We start from the raw sequence: 16,299 nt of genomic DNA, 5'->3' as shown, positions 1-16,299 counted from the left end.
ATTTGCCAGAAAGCTCACGAATGGCCGCCAGAATTTCTGCTGAAGAACCGTTACTTTCCATGCTTACCCGTTTTATTTTTTTTGTTGAAGGTTTTAAGGGAGTATCAGGCAGGGGGGAGTAGCAAGAAGATCACTCAAATCTGGGCGCGAATCGAACCAGTTGTGTTCGTCAGCGTTATTCGATGAAATCACATTCACAGAGGAAACGGCGCTGTCGTTCCCTTCAGCAATTTGAATAGGCTCCGTAGTTGACATGGGCGCCTGTGCTGTCACGTTCGAAGTTTGTCTATTTTTCTTTCTTCCCATAGATGAATTGGCGCAAGGAGGTTAAAATAAAGAAGGCAATCACTTACACGTTCATAAATAGTAACTGTCAAATTATAATGGCTATATAATCGTCCTATTTCAAACTTTCCTGACGAGACGTTCAATAACGTGTCCACCTAACACAGCGCCATCTTGGCCCCCTACCTCACTTCACTGACATTCATAAATCCTCTCTCGTGGCCTCATGGCATGGCTGGACTGGCCATTAGGCATACCGGGCATTTTCCCGGTGGGCCGACGTGCTTTTTGGGCCGATACATCTCATACTCATAGGCTACATAATTATTATTTTTTTTTATCAAATTTGTACATCGGCGGCCCATTCGTTTGGTTTTGTTTTGCTTATTTGGCGGCGCTGGGTTTGTGCCGGTGTAAATCATTGGTCCAAAAAAGTCAGTGTTATTTTTTTTTTTGACAGACCAGCCCATGAAACACGTAGATCAGCGGCCCATTGGTTATATTCTTGATTGACACTGGGCTGGCCCAATCACAACGTTAAACGAGTGAGCGAGCGTGCAGCAGTCAGTGTGTATCTGTCAAAATAGTCAGCGAGATGGAGAAGAAACGCAAGGAATGTGCAGAGAAATAGTGTGAAAAAATAGAAACAGGCCCTTAAAGCAGACACTGTAAACTGTGTCAAAATGTTTTCTGACCTTCATCAGCTCCTGTGGCAGATGATGATAGTGAGGAGGATCAGGAGAGAGATGAGAAAGTGTAGAGTCCGCGGTAAGCAGAACTACTTTCAAAACACTTCGGCCATGTCATGAGTGTAGGAACCCATTACCCAGTTACAGATCATTTCCACATCTGCATAGATTCGCAAAAGCCACGCCCCCTAGTTATTGTTACTACGCCCGTCGTGATTGGTTTTGGAGTAATGCAGCAGACATATCCTCCAGGGCACGACAGAAAGGGTTGCAATCTAGTTTAGGTTACAAAGATTCAGTTTCTACCTGTTCTATCAGAGGTATGACAGGTTAGCTATGCTAGCTAAGCTAAGGATGACGACCAACCTAAACAAGTAACGTTATTAGCCTACAGTTTCCCCACCTCTCACGTTTAACCTTTCATAATCGCATATGCTCTACGTGTCTTTAAACATTTCATACTGCACTCCGCTCGCTCGCTCGCTTTGGACGCGCGAATGGATTCAGAATGTTCAAGCGTCGAACTAGACGCGATACACGCGAATTTGACGCTCTATTCGCGTTTGGTGTGAACGCAGCATAATGAACAGGCTCCGATGTCAAGATTGCAATGCTGTTGTGTGTGTGTGTGTGTGTGTGTGTGTGTGTGTCAGAGAGAGAGAGGCACGGGCGCGATCGAACAGTGGAAACATAAAAATAAATACTCCGTCATTTTATTCATACAGGACATCATTAAAACTGCAAAGTGTTGTAAGAGTAACTTACTTAAACTACTTATTGATAACTGATGCTAAGTTAGCTCGCTAGCTTTACTTACAGCAGACATGTGTATGCTTATTAATCTTCGAGGCATTTAGCTGTGAGTGAGGTCTCCCACAGTGCTTAATCCATTGTCGGCATCTTTCCGCTTGGGTCTTGGGTTTTGGAAAGGCAAAAAAAACGACCCCTCCCTCTAAACTTTTGGGGTACCTGGAGTCAGACTTGCAGGTGCCATAGGCGCATCGTTTCACCATCTTGCTGAAATCGCAATGTTTGACGGAGGTCCTTCTCCTAAGTTACAGTTGCTGAGCTAGGATTGGACGAGGACCGTTTGAGGGCGGGGTTTTGCGAACGGTCAATTCACTAGAAATTTAATGAGAAGCGTTTGTAAACCATGTTTTCCGCCAAAATAAAAGCTTGATGCAGTTTGTGTCAAAATAAAAGATCATGTGCTTATCTCTTTCAAGTATAGAAATTGGTTCAAAACTAATTATGAAAGTTTCCTTTATTTTTTAGCGCATTTGTTTTACAAAATATGGCAATTACTGTCATTGGATAAATATTATAACTATTACTATGTAGTAGGTGTAATGTAAATAGACACTGTAAATAAAAGAGGTTTGAATTTTTCTTTGTTTAATTTGCACACTGAATATGGGTTGGAGCTTTTAATTTTGAACTTTCAAAGTGCACCAGATTGATGAATTTAACATTAAATGCCCGGGCCGATTTTTTGTCCCAGTCCAGCCCTGCCTCATGGGATAGTAAAGTGTCCATCATATGCACACTTCAGAATCTCGCCAGAAGTAGGTTATCCGGGTATTTTTTGCTTACTCGTTAATGAATACTGTGAATTCGCTAATTCAGACATACTTATGTGTCACATAATGTTTGTTTTTCGACTACTTTATAGTAGGGAAGTATGCCATTCCGGATGCAGTCAGTGTTATGAGTTTTGACGTAATTTCCACTGAAACAGGAAGACAGGGCAGGGCATACCGAATAGCTCCTCCCATTTTTAAAAAATAGCCAATAGCTCAGCCAGAGTCGTTGAGCTCGGTAAAGCCGCAGTTTCCTCCCAATCTCTAGACATTTCTCCTCCATATCGCTTTAAAATATAGCATTCTGTGCAGAATTCAAATGGGGTCCATTACATTTTGTGATCCGCTCTGTGCTATCGTGTCTCTGGACCGGAGCAGTCTGTGTTTGTGCGACAGTAGCCTAACGTAAAACCAGACTTAATTCGCCCCAATGGAAAGTATAATTTACACTGTCTGAATTGTTCCCTATCCACCATATAGTGCACTATGTGCCATTCACCATGTAGATAGTAAATGTGTGAACGAAATGACAGATTTTAGCCTCAGCTTCAGCATCTATTTATAGTGTAGGGGGCAGGACACTTTATAGAGAGCATTTGATTGGACAGAAAATCTGAGGAGAAGCTGAATTGCAGAGTGATATCAAAATTATTGATCCATAATTTTGAACACTCATCTTCTAAATGTGAATTTTGTCATTGTTTAGGTCGGAGCACACTAGCTTATAGATAACAGTAAGGCTAACATATGGGATAGTTCTGTCATAATTTATTTGAAAGACAACCCGAGTGTCACATAATACAAAATTGACCATTCCTTTATATTTACTCCAACATTTCCTAAAATCCCCGATATTGTTTCTGCACAAAAACCTATCATTGTCTAAAATACACTATCAACTGAAGTTTAGTAAGGTAGAACTAGCAAAAGTTTCATCATGTGTTTTTGCTTCAAATTCAACAATAGAGAAAAACAACAAAGACTTAAATTTCAGTTCAACTTTATTCCCTTGTTGCACATTTAATATCAGGTAATCTGAATGGAGGAGGATATAGACCACTGTAGTGCCATTTTTGCACACTAGAGTACAAGTTTGCCTTTTGGAAAATCTTAGGAAACAAAAAGTCTTCCTTCGGTGAGCTGATGTAAAAACAGTTTATGGCATTTTGTGCCATGGTGACACCCTTTGATGAGGTAGACCAACCAAAGGCAGGAACAAGAACACGTTACGATCAGATCCACCAAAAGCAGGCCTGGATGATGTTGGCAGGGCAGCTTCTCCCACAGCTGGATGATTTTGTTAAAAAGCAGCAGTCAACAGTGGCACCAAATTCTCCTTCTGCAGCGACCAGTATTAAAAGGCACTTGACTGATGATAACAAGGAATACTCTTATATGGGGATCCCTCAATTCGCCACACTCCTCCACTAAAAAACGGATACTGAGAATAAGAAAACAATATAATTACGACTGTGCCAAGGTATTACAAAGACCATGCCAGAGTAATATTGCTGCACATACAGTACCTGCTGTTGGAATTACAGATCTCCAATGGGAATAATTTCTTCATTGATGAAAAACTCAATGGTCTCTTCCTCATAATCATCGATGTTGCTGTCTAGCTCATCAGTGTCCACACCTAGAAAAGATTAGACAATCCAGTGATGACTAGAATATAGTGTTTAACCCAAACTCAACCTCTAGGTAGGACTGTCACAATAATTACATGTTGACAATAATTATTCTGTTGACAATTAAATGTCATAACCATCACAGGCTGAGTCTTGTTTCTGTCATGTATTTTGGGTTCCTTGCCACTTGCTGTTTCCATTCACCTATTTTTATGCACATTTTGGGATATTTCATAAAATAAAAATGCTGGATGGAAGTGCCAAGAATCGCATATATTCTAAAAATGTGCTTAAACTTGAGCTCAACTGAGGCGGTTCAATTTGTTATCTGATAAGACGACGTGCACATAAATTACAATGGAAACACAATTAGAAAATAAATCCCTCTATGCACAAAAAAAAAAAAAAAACTGCCTCAACAGAGGATGTGATTGCATAACTGGACTAACCCACAAAGAAATATTGCACAGCATCTCAAATGTTGGTTTGATCATCCTGAAATGCCTGAGCTAGAGTCATCAGAATGATTTAGTTTTAATTCCCTCACAGAGGCGTCTCACACGATTGTGTTCCCAAACACCAGCATCCAAATGCAAGAGAACAAGACAGGGTTTAATGTATTAAATCTGCATGCTCTGAGAAGCAAGTCATTTATAATGGTGCACTGACACCAGGGCTGAACGATTTTGGAAAATAATTGCGATTTAAAAAAAAAAAAATTTGTCCATCAACCACGGACACATCTAAACTATGTGTGTGTAGCAAGCATTTTCCAGTTCTCGAAGCAAGAGAGCTTCGAGAACTGGAGAATGGTGGACTTCGGCCTTGTTCACCAATGCAGGTTGTGACTTGCGAGTGATGCGGTACCAAGTCCCAAGGACTTTTCTATCACTTCAGAGGTGTGTGTGTGTGTGTGTCTAAAATGTAACCCTGACCGTTTTACTTGCCTTTTGTTAAATAAGCACTCGTTATTAAAATTTAGATGTTTCGATAATCCCTCAATTGTACGGAACGTATGCTTAATTCATGCAAATTTCTATGTCACTGTCCATCTTTATTATGGAGGTTCAGGGGGCGCGTAGATCTAGGCTATGCACAGAACTTTTTTTTTTTAAAGCGGAAAATTAATTATTTTCAAATATATGCATTTAAAGTGTGTATATAAACAAATATATATTTTATAATGACATTATAATTATACATGTACATTAATATGTTTTAAAAACAATTACGATTACTGTAGGCTAATAGATGTAGCAGGGCATTTAGTTTCTTTTGAAAGGACAAAAATAAGGTGTCAGTGTATTTCATTAGACTTTAACTTTGCCAGCTATAAAAAAAATCTAGCATTTCCTCACGTTTTTCCACTGATTTTTAGTGACAGTTGATATGCATGCATGGGCCACTGGCGATGACCGTTATCCCCCCCTCGCCTCTCCCCTGCCGTGCCATACCACACCCACTCCCCTCCCTTCTTCTCACAGCCATCCACGCCCAATTAAGTTGCATTTTTCAAAAAGATTGTGAACTAGACTTGAGCTGAAAGAGGGGGGGGGGGGGGGGGGGGGGGGGGGAGATCCTTTAATAGAACTTAAAATATAAAAAGTATTTTCTAAAATAATTACACTTTAATAATTAAATTAAAACAATTGCATGTAAAAAATTTTAAATAGCCTATTTAAACTAGGTCTAACAAAATAAAAAGCTAGTAAATAAAGAGGGAAAATAAAACGTATTATAAGCAATAAACAAAGAGTGCTAGAGTATGCCTGAACGTTTTCCTCTCAAGAACAGTGAATGATTTTTCTCTTTCTCGTCTTTACTGTTTTTATTATTACCGATGATGACGACATCATAGACAGCGGTAGAGCCGATAAGCTGCATTCACACTAAAGTGCAGATCTCTTTTAAAATATAAGATGTGGTTTGTCCTGTCTGTTTGATCCATTAAAGGGATAGTTCACCCAAAAATTTAAATTATTAGCCCATGATTTACTCACCCTGAAGCCATCCTAGGTGTATAACATTCTTCTTTCAGACGAGTACAATTGGAGTTATATAAAAAATTTCCAGGCTCTTCCAAGCCTTATAATGGGAGTCAATGGGTAAATGATTTTGGAAGCCCATCAAACCCTATCCATCCGTGATAAAAGTGCTCGAATCGGTGAAGCGATGCGTTCGTGTAAGAAAAATATCCATATTTAAAACTTTATCGACTAAAATAACTAGCTTCCGACAGACAGCGGCACGCAAGTCGACCTACGCCAAAAGAGTAAATCATGGGCTAATTTTCATTTTTGGGTGAACTATCCCTTTAAAACATTATTGACTGTTTACACTAATTCCGCGTCATAAAAGCATTTTGCAATGCAAGAACATTTAACCACACGGAGTTGCGCACAGCCGCATGAGCGAGCACTCTTCACAAATATTGTGCGCATCAGCATTTGAAACCGAAAGCAGCCTTCTGTCTGTGAGTTTAATATTTTTAATATATAAGCCCACTGCATTCCAAACAACATAAATTATGCTTTCATTGAACATTTGTAAAGAAAATACCAGTGGGCGAGAACACACACTGCAAGCATAACATCCGGCCGATTCTCAGCGCATATACTGTGCAATGAAGACTGCGAATGTCACTAATTCACTTCAGTTCAGCCTTTCCGAACTTTATGAAAGATTGTTTTACAGAAGGTTCCAGAGGTGTGTGTGAGGAATTGGAAGATAGCAGAAAACCGCAGCGTCATAGCGCATTGTGTTTTAAAAACTAAGTTCAGAATCGTTGGAAAGAGAATCTTTTATCTTTAGCTTGTGCGCGTCGACAGTGGAAAAGCAGCTAATAAAACTCAATGATGGACAGAGCTGTATTAGTTACCTCCTCTAAGTTCAAGGCGGAGAGGTCTCTGCTCTTGGTAAATTTCCGCGGCTCTCTCACGGTATTTGCGATACTCATCCATCATGGCACGTCTCTTGTCCACCAGTTCCTGTAAAGCACAAGTCACTCATCTAAATTTGAGCACTGAACTTTGATCCACATGTAAATCTTGTGTGCATCCTAGAAAAAAAAAATAACATCAATCTCATACCTTTGATGCTTTAGACTGACTGAGACGATCTTTCTGCTCAAAGATCTTGGAGTATTTCTTCAAGTCCTTCTTAATGAGCTGTGGGTTTCAAAAGGCGAGGTGGGATTAGACTTCACACTGAAGGGAGTTGACAGAGTAATGAAAGTGACCCTGCATCTGACCCCATCTCACCTTTATTTCCTCTTGACTCAGGAGAGAGGGAGGACGGGGCCTCCACAGCAGCTGGCAGAAGCGTTCCTTGTTGGTCTTCTGCAGAAGACGGCCCTGGAATGTCCACAGCCAGAAGGCGTTGTCCACCTAAATCAAAAACATTTTATACAAAAACCACCTGAGATACATTCCCATTCCAAACACACTAAACAAAAATAATAAATATGTAAAAAATACATTTAAAAAAATCAATCTTTGGTACAAGAGTTTATTTATACACTACCATTCAATAAATTGTCGGTAAAATTTAAAAGAAAAATGAGTCTGAAGGAAGTCTCTTACAGTCACCAAGGTTGCATTTATTTGATCAAATACAGTAAAAACAGAATTACTGTGAAATATTAGGATTAAAATAACTTTCCTATTTGAATATATTTTAATCTGTAATTTATTCCTGAGAGAAAAGCTGAATTTTCAGCAGTCATTACTCCAGTCTTCAGTGTCACATGATCTTTCAGAAATCAGTCTAATATATCGATTTGCCGCTCAAGAAACATTTATTATTAATGTTTAAACAGTTGTGCTGATTAATTGTTTTGTGGCCATTTTCTCAGTATTGATTCTTTCTGACCGCTACTGTTATTTTAGCTATTTTTGTATTTAAATCAGTTAAATCACCTTGTGACTCCACCAGGAGACAGATGTCACAACATATCTTCCAGTGGGGTCCCATTCCACATCTGAGGCCATGTAATGCTCTGCGATGTTCATCATGGTGCAGTCTGACGTGTCCACAAAAGCAAGAGCTCCATTCATGCTACAGGACGAAACATGTAAAATTATACAAATGAACCACTCTAAAAATAAATGCATAGAAAAAACACACATTTTATTGAGTACAGACCTCCTCAACCCAGCCAAGACCAAAAACTGCCCCTGTGGACTCCAGAAGATGCTGTTTGCCTGTTGCTTGTCAAACATTTCTGAAACAATACATTTTGGGGTTAATATTTAGATCATGCACATATCTTAAAAACTACTTGTCAAGAGAAATGCGTTTACACTGTGAACACTCACTTATTAAGTCAATTTTGCCATTGTTCTTCACATGGTAGAAAGATACACTGATTCTGGGAGATTCACCATGTAGCACAGCAAACTTGCTGCCATTTGGTTCCCAAGCAAAAGCAATGATGCCCTCTGTAAGATGGGTAGAGAAATCAGACCCAAGAGTAGGGGTAAAAGACAGTCAGAAAGAAGAAACAGCAACATTATCTTTTCTTTACCTTTCATCTCCACCACATCCACAGGTACCTGCTTCTCTCTCATTCGGAAGATCTCAAAGTTGGTGACAACGCCCTGAAGTACAAAACGAATTGAGCAAATCCATGAAAAGGAAATGTTTAAGCTAAACCTGGTAGTGCAAATTCAATACAGCTCTTATACCTGCGTTCCTTTGGGTGTTCGGTCAACCTTCACGCAGAGATAGTCTCCATTTTTCTGCCAGTGAAGTTTACAATCCACAACATTAAACAGGTTGCGGACTCTGATCTCGTTCCTTGATGGAAGCTGCATGAGTGTCACCCTTGCTGGGATGTCCTTATCCTCAGGAACCCAGAATGCAATGATGTTATCACCAGGTGACCAGGAGAAATCCCTATGGACATTGCATTCATTTTACATTAAAATATATCTTTTAAAAAACACACATCAAACAGATAAACAATTCATTGTAATGAATAATGATAGATTTGGCGCAAGCCATTTCAGTGTTAAGTGTCACATGATTCTTCATAAATCATTCTAATATGATGATTTGCTGCTCAACAAACATTTCTTATTATTATAAATGTTGAAAACAGTTGTGCTGCTTTGGGGGAAACAAAGATTTATTTTTTTTCATGTAATTGCTGTTTTTGCAATTTTGCAATATTACTGTTTTGACTATTTTGATCAAATAATTGCAGACTTAGTGAGCTTTTACGAGATTATTTCAAAAGCATTGAAAATTCTTTCAACTCCAAACTTTTGAACGACAGTGTATTTATGTTCTCAATAGTTTTATTTTACTCACTTGATTCCATTTATCTTCAAACTCTTCTTGTCCAAAAGACCCATCGACTACAAAAGGAGAAAAGTTGATTTGTTAATTAAACAAATAAAACCTGAGGATTTTCCAACCTTGCATCTCTGACACAAGATACTTACAGGAGTCTCATAGATGCTCAGTGTGTCCTGCGTCATTCGGGCAAAGAACTTCCCATCTGGACTCCACCTGAGCAGAACAAGTTTTAGATTAAGTAAATATATTCCAATTCGACTGTAATCAAATTAGTAGCACGTGCCATGAAAATTAACTCAAACCACACTTACTTGAAAATTGGCCAGTGGGCAGAGCTTTCACAGTGAAAGCCTCTTTTCTTCTGTCCTGTGAGAACATCCCAGATTATAATCGCCTGCGGGTCATCTTTAGTGTCCATAAGAGGGCTGAACGTGACAACATATCTGCAAACACGAATTACATTAAAAATGTGTTTAATAGCATGAAAAAGAAAAGAATGTACCATGCATTGCTCAATAAAACATTGAAAAATGTTATGCCAGCTTAAAGATATATTTAAACAAATTAATTAGTGATTGAACGACTCAACTGCCATTATTTGGCTACTCAGATTATCACCATAAATTGAATCGTTTTTAAAGAGCAAGTTCCAAAATCTCTATAAAATATAGTAATAATGATAATAATTATCACCATCATCATTATATAACATAAGAACTAGTGCTGCACGATTAATCGTATCGCAATCGTGATGTCAAGCCTACGCGATTATATGACGCAAAATGCTGCGATTTTATATTAAATAAACAAATTAGCTCAATTAACACAGCATCTTAATTTTTGGCATCCTTTGGCTAGTGTTACATGATCCCGCTATTCATGCAAATGCTTTTAAACCATTCATGCGTAATAAGACAAAAATGAACGCGCTGCCTGTGAATGCCTTTTTTCTTTAGTCAGATTATCACTAATCTGTGTGTGCATTTATTTTCCTTGAGAACCAAGCAAGTTGACTCATGAAACCATTTGTTTATTATATCGCAATCGCAATATTGACCTCTATTATCGCAATATGAAATTTTCCCCAAATCGTGCAGCCCTAATAAGAACCCATTTCAACACGGGAACATGGCATACCTCTCACAGGGAGAGAAATCAATGAGCTGGACCCCCTGATGACTGAACCTCTGGATCTGCTTGAACTTCTCACCACCCCACAGAGCGATGCCTCTCTGATGGAATGTGGCCAGGTAGGTGCCTTTTGGAGACCAGCGCACGTATGTCTCGGTCCAGCGCTACAAGCAAAATGTACAAAAAGATACTGAATACAGTATACATGGCCACATGGTTATATTTTAAAGATGAATGGGTGAATGCTCCTAAGAAAAAAAAAAAAAAAAAAGTTGAAATTTTTAACTCACCGCTCTCTCCTCCACTTCAATAGGCTCCTTGACATCATTAGCAAAAATGCCTGTTCTTTCACCAGAGTCATAGATTACGCTGTACTGATCACGACAGTCAGAATCCTCCAACCAGTGACGCAGATTTCCCTGAGACCAAAACACCAAATGTTAATCAAGAAGCATATCAGATTTAACAGCATACAGGATGGCCAGGTCTGGATTACACACAATCAGAAAAGTTATTAAGAATAACTACTCACAAAATCTTTAAAGGGCTGCTTCTCAGGAGCTTCCCACTCATCACAGATTGACATGTACCTACAGAAACGAGAAATTTTAGATTATTGTTTGTCAATATTTTGCATTTGCTGAAATTTGTTTTCTTTGGCCGATAAGTGTCAGAAGCAGGGCTTCTATCAGGAATTGGTGCTCCTCATTTGGGAGTCACACTTGTTCTCTTTGCGGTCAAAAGTGACCGGACACCTGAAAATTAAACTTCCTCCCTTCCCCAGTAAAATCAATGTACTATATTAAGTTCAATAATATTTTTTTTTTGTATTTTGAGAGAATTTGATGGTACTTATTAATATTTATGCAATAATTATGGTCCATTTTTGCCATTGAAAATAATTTTTTTCTTAATTTTTCAATTAATGCAGTATTTCAGATTAATATAGAGACTAGGCCTTTTCAATCTAATTTTAAGGTGGATTAGCACAATCTGTTGAGAGAAAATAAAAGAAAACATGTAATTTGATGGTGTTACCACTAGATGCCTGTATAGCTCTCTATGGAGTGGCTTTTGGACAAAATTACTTTTAAGATGTGGATTTGAATGTATTTTTTAGAAGTTCTCAAATACTACTTTTTGTCAAGAGTTATAATTAAAAAAAAATTGTATTATATATACGTATATATATATATATATATATATTTTTTTTTTTTTTTTTTGGAGGTGTACACGTTTTAGCATTATTATAATTACAGTGAAACCTGAATACAAATAAAGCATTTTATTACAAGTAACATTAAAATTCAATAAAAATGTAACAAAAATAAACATGGATGCTTCATCGAAGTTTAATCCACCTGGACCTGATCTCATTTCAACCTCTTATTTCACTCTTGACTCAATTTTGCTTTATGGTAATAGCCCTACCAGTTCATTTGTGTACATAATTGTGTGTTGGTGTGTGTGTGTGGGTCTATTGGCACTATTGATGTTTTAGAGCAGGGGTGTCAAACTCATTTTCACTGAGGGCCACTTCAGCATTATGGCTGCCCTCAAAGGGCCGGTTGTAACTGTAAGAATGCAAAATGTTACTACTCCTTAACATATTGTTAAAAAATTGTCTCTTTATTTGATTATTACTTATTTAAGTTACAAATACTATATATGCATTTGCAGGGGCTTTTCTAGGTTTTAAAAACATCAGGGGCTGAGCCCGAAACATCTGGGGAGGGTAAATTTGGATTTCTCTGCCCTACATTTGTGGATTTTAAGGTGTTTGAATGCCAAAAAAATGGATAACAATAGCTTTAAAAGCATGTCAGTGGGCAGTTGCATAAATTATTTGCCAAGCAGATAACAGATTCTTAAACATTAGAAACAGTTTAAATGTCGCAATGAATGATCCTCACTACAAAATGGAAATGCAGAATGTTTCTGCTTATTCTGTTGACAATACACAATCACATATTCCAAACAGGAATGGCCTTAAATGAGAAATCTTTCAAGGATTATTTTGCATAGATGTTACATTTCAATCAAACAGCAGTGCAATCTTTATGTGTCCAGAGGCAAATGAGCAATTTATATTAGCATTAAAGATTGGTTTCAGCAACTTGGTTTTCACGAGTTAATCAATGTTTTTAGCACTAAAACACGGAGGTTGCAGCGGAACATTGAGCAGAACGCGCTGCGAACACGGAGCGGAGAGCACAGCGCAGACACACAGTGGAACACGCTTCGAAGTTGTGCATTTTCGGAAGCGGAGCAGGCCCATAGGGCGGCGCCCCAAAAACCTATAAAATACAATTTTCGGCCAAACATTTTTGACAGCCTAAATTTGGTGCATCCCTAATTTTAAGACAATCATATATGCTCTCGCGGGCCTTATCAAATAAAGTGGCGGGGCAGAAAAGGCCCGCGGGCCTTGAGTTTGACACATGTGTTTTAGAGAGTAACCCCTTCCTTAATGTCCACTTTTGCACTGCATTGAAATCGCTGAATTATTGATTTTATTTTACATATTTGTTCTATTACAGTTCATTGGTGTGTGTGTGTGTGTGTGTGTGTGTGTGTGTGTGAGAGTGGGTGTGTCTGTTTTGCAATCCTGAGGTTTTAGAGTTTCACCCCTTCATTGCTGTGCACTTTCTTTCAACATTGTGGCCGATTGTACTAGTAGATTGGTAGATTGTACTCAGAATTCTCAGTGTTCTCAGATTTTTTGTCGATTTCCAATTAATATCCTATGGTCATCATTTTTCACCGAAGACCACAACTGTGACTATTTTTTTACGACCACTTAACCTGCTTGAAACACGGTTTACTTGGGTTGCGTTACAGGTTTGCATGTATACTGGGATGACAGGTTATATAATAAGCTGTTTTTTGTGAGTTATCTTATTGGTGTGCATGTAAATGTGCTGTTTATTATATGGGCGCACTGCAGTTTTGTTGTCTGCCGCTTTAAATGCTTGAACTTTAACGAGCAGGATGGATTCTGATTGGCTGTCAGTAATTCATTGCTCATAAGCTGGAGAAAAAAATCTTTTTTGAAATGGTCTCCAACAGTGTCGTTCTTCTGTGCCGTTTCCATTATAATTCTGTGAGCTCTGCAACAAATGCTGTCACAATATCAGCACAATTAAGGACAACATACTTATCAAAGTCTGTGAACAGATTGACACGGAAAGTGTGCTGCTTGTCCAGCTTGTAGCCATCGGCGTTCTTGACTGCTTCAAGAGCGTGACTTGGTGCAGAATACTCCAGGAAAATGTACCTGTTAAGATGAAGCGCATTGAAAATTATAATTCAACGACTGACACAATCCCACCATGCTTTACCATATCAAGAATCATATTAGTCAGTATAAGCATAATAGGTTACAAAAGTACAGCATCCATCCATTTCGTTTATATAAACATATCCATTTTAAAACAGTAGGCCAAGCAGCAATAGACGTATAATATTCACCAAATGACAACGACATCATGGAGCATTCCTACTTCCCATAGCACACCAATAGTTAAAGTTACCCCTTAGTCTTTCCGTCTGCGTCTGGATAGAATTCATTGGTGATTTTGCCGAACTTTGAGAAGATCTTGTGGATGACGTTCCTGAGTTTCTCCAGGCGTTCTGGTCCGACCTGAGGGACATTATCAACCACAATGACCGAGTCGATGCCGTCCGCCTCCAGAGGTTTATCCTTCAGAACATCCTCCAGCAGCTCTGCGTACAGATAAAGAGAGACCCCGTCAACATCTTAAACACGCTGTATGGGTAAACGTTACAGCACTACAATACACCTTCTGAAATCAGGCGCATACAGCTGCTGGCTCAATGCGGTGACACGCGCGTCTATTTCCCTAAAGCTGCTACGACGCTTTTGTCCTGCTCGCGCACATGCTGAACGTTAATAAGAGCGCTTTAACCGGAATAAAACGCGTTTATTCTTAAACAGGGCAGTGGTGCCGCATCAAATGTTACTAAACAGTTAATCCGAAGGGTGTTCGTGCTAGTTCCAGGCCGACATTTTCAGTTTTAGGGTTTAGTGTGCGACTCGTAGGCTGTTAGCAGGCGGGCTAAATAGCGTAGGCCTCTCTTACCCTGATCACTGATGTCATCCACGAAATCCTCCGGATCGCTGAACGAAGGCTCTTCTCCGTCGTCGTACTCCATTTCGGCCTCCATATTCTCCGTCTCTCGCATTTAGAGATCGATTCCTGTCAGTCCGGGCTGGTGAGAAGTCGGTGGTAAATTTTACTGCAGTAATCCAGAGATTTTTTTTCTCACTCGGCCATGTGCAAAGCAACCGGCGCCAACCACTGCGAGCGAGAGAAGGACCGTACCATGTGTGCGGAGAGCGGATGAAGCCTCTTTGTGACTGTTCAGTATTCATGTACAACACAGATTTAGGAGGAATATAACATTTCGAATTTATAACAGCAGTATGTGTCCTTATAATTCATACCTTCTGTTCAAATGTGCTAAATGTGTCGTTTTACTGTGAAGTGTGGAATGCTTGACCCCTTTTATGACAAACGTGGTCTTTCCCTGTGCTTATCTCCCTGAACTTCCTGTTCATGTGACATGTACCTCCCTCCCGTCCGAATAGGCGTACTTCACTACTGTAGTATGCAATTGCAAAAAGCTGTGTCAAACTGGGACTTAATTTGCAAGCCCTAGTAATAGGATGTGGAGAGAGATAAGCAAAGGGAAAGACCACGTTTGTCACAAGGGGTCAATCACTCATCATTTCATAGTAAAACGACACATTTAGCACATTTGAACAGCAGGTAAAAATTATAAGGACATATACTGCTGTAGGCCTATTGCAAGGGTGCATAAAATGTTTGCTTGATGCATGTTACATTTCATAGTAAAATATACACATATACAAGGTAAAGCCTAGTAATGATCTACAAATGAAACCCTTTAATCTTTGAGGTGGCTGGAAACATTACAAGAGAGTAATTTTTCAAATACATCCTCAGGGCATGACGGCATCAGTACACAATTTATGTCTACATGATTTCGTTCATTACCAAAACCTTAAGAAGCTATTTTATTTGGATGTTTTCCAGCTGATTACACTGATTGAAAATGACCTGTGGCAGTCCTAGAAACACACCACACGGAAACTATTAAACACAATAGGGGATTGTTACGTACTGAATAAGCACAGTGGAGTATAAAGATATGCTACTCTTTTCGTCCAGTAAATTAGCTGTGGACCTAAACCACAATTCAACATCTAATGAATTGTATTCGCATCTGTGTGAACTAAGCTATTTTCCCTATAGGTATATTTTGGGGTGTAAAGACACACTTGTTTTAAAAGTTTCTGATACATAAATACTTTTTGGTAGAAGGAGGACAGAGCAAAGTAACCTCCTCAAAAGGCCCTAATCAAGAACCTAATTTATTTTCGACAATGTTGGTTGTTAAAAGCTATTATTTCACAGTAAGAACGAAAAATTAATCAACTACTTGTAACTCTTCCTCTTTATACTGTTTTATAAAATGTTTTTGATTTTAAATTGTAATATGTAATTTATGCCTGTGATGCAAAGCTGTATTTTCAGCATCATTACCTCCAGTCTTCGGTGTCACATGATCCTTCAGAAATCAGTCTAATATGATGATTTGAAACATTTATCATTATTATCAATGTTGAAAACAGTT

At 38.8% G+C, this 16,299-nt stretch overlaps 1 protein-coding gene across 1 annotated transcript; it reads right to left on the bottom strand.

Moving 5' to 3' along the window:
• Window positions 1–3,537: 3,537 nt before the first annotated feature.
• Window positions 3,538–15,184, bottom strand: eif3ba (eukaryotic translation initiation factor 3, subunit Ba). The gene is made up of 19 exons (XM_084130038.1): window positions 14,721–15,184; window positions 14,151–14,343; window positions 13,775–13,894; window positions 11,150–11,207; window positions 10,908–11,036; window positions 10,624–10,781; window positions 9,798–9,929; window positions 9,633–9,699; window positions 9,499–9,545; window positions 8,871–9,081; window positions 8,711–8,783; window positions 8,502–8,624; window positions 8,329–8,407; window positions 8,103–8,241; window positions 7,446–7,571; window positions 7,275–7,352; window positions 7,064–7,172; window positions 4,081–4,193; window positions 3,538–3,995 (listed from the first exon to the last, which is right to left on the bottom strand). The coding sequence occupies exons 1-18, from the start codon at window positions 14,821–14,823 to the stop codon at window positions 4,093–4,095; spliced, it is 2,046 nt and encodes a 681-aa protein (XP_083986164.1). The 5' UTR covers window positions 14,824–15,184; the 3' UTR covers window positions 3,538–3,995; window positions 4,081–4,092.
• Window positions 15,185–16,299: the final 1,115 nt, after the last annotated feature.

Source organism: Abramis brama (genome assembly GCF_963993115.1).
Source record: "Abramis brama genome assembly, chromosome: 1".
Lineage (NCBI taxonomy): Eukaryota > Metazoa > Chordata > Actinopteri > Cypriniformes > Leuciscidae > Abramis > Abramis brama.
Note: the sequence above shows the minus strand (reverse complement) of the source record. Positions and strands in the feature narration are given on the sequence as shown.

Excerpts from the sequence above, each read along its gene's own strand:
- eif3ba (XM_084130038.1), bottom strand. The coding sequence starts at position 14,823 with ATGCGAGAGACGGAGAATATGGAGGCCGAAATGGAGTACGACGACGGA. Across the intron at positions 11,208-13,774 it reads CTGTTCACAGACTTTGATAA|GTACATGTCAATCTGTGATG; the intron begins GTATGTTGTCCT and ends TCGTTTCTGTAG. Across the intron at positions 8,242-8,328 it reads GTCTTGGCTGGGTTGAGGAG|CATGAATGGAGCTCTTGCTT; the intron begins GTCTGTACTCAA and ends TTCGTCCTGTAG.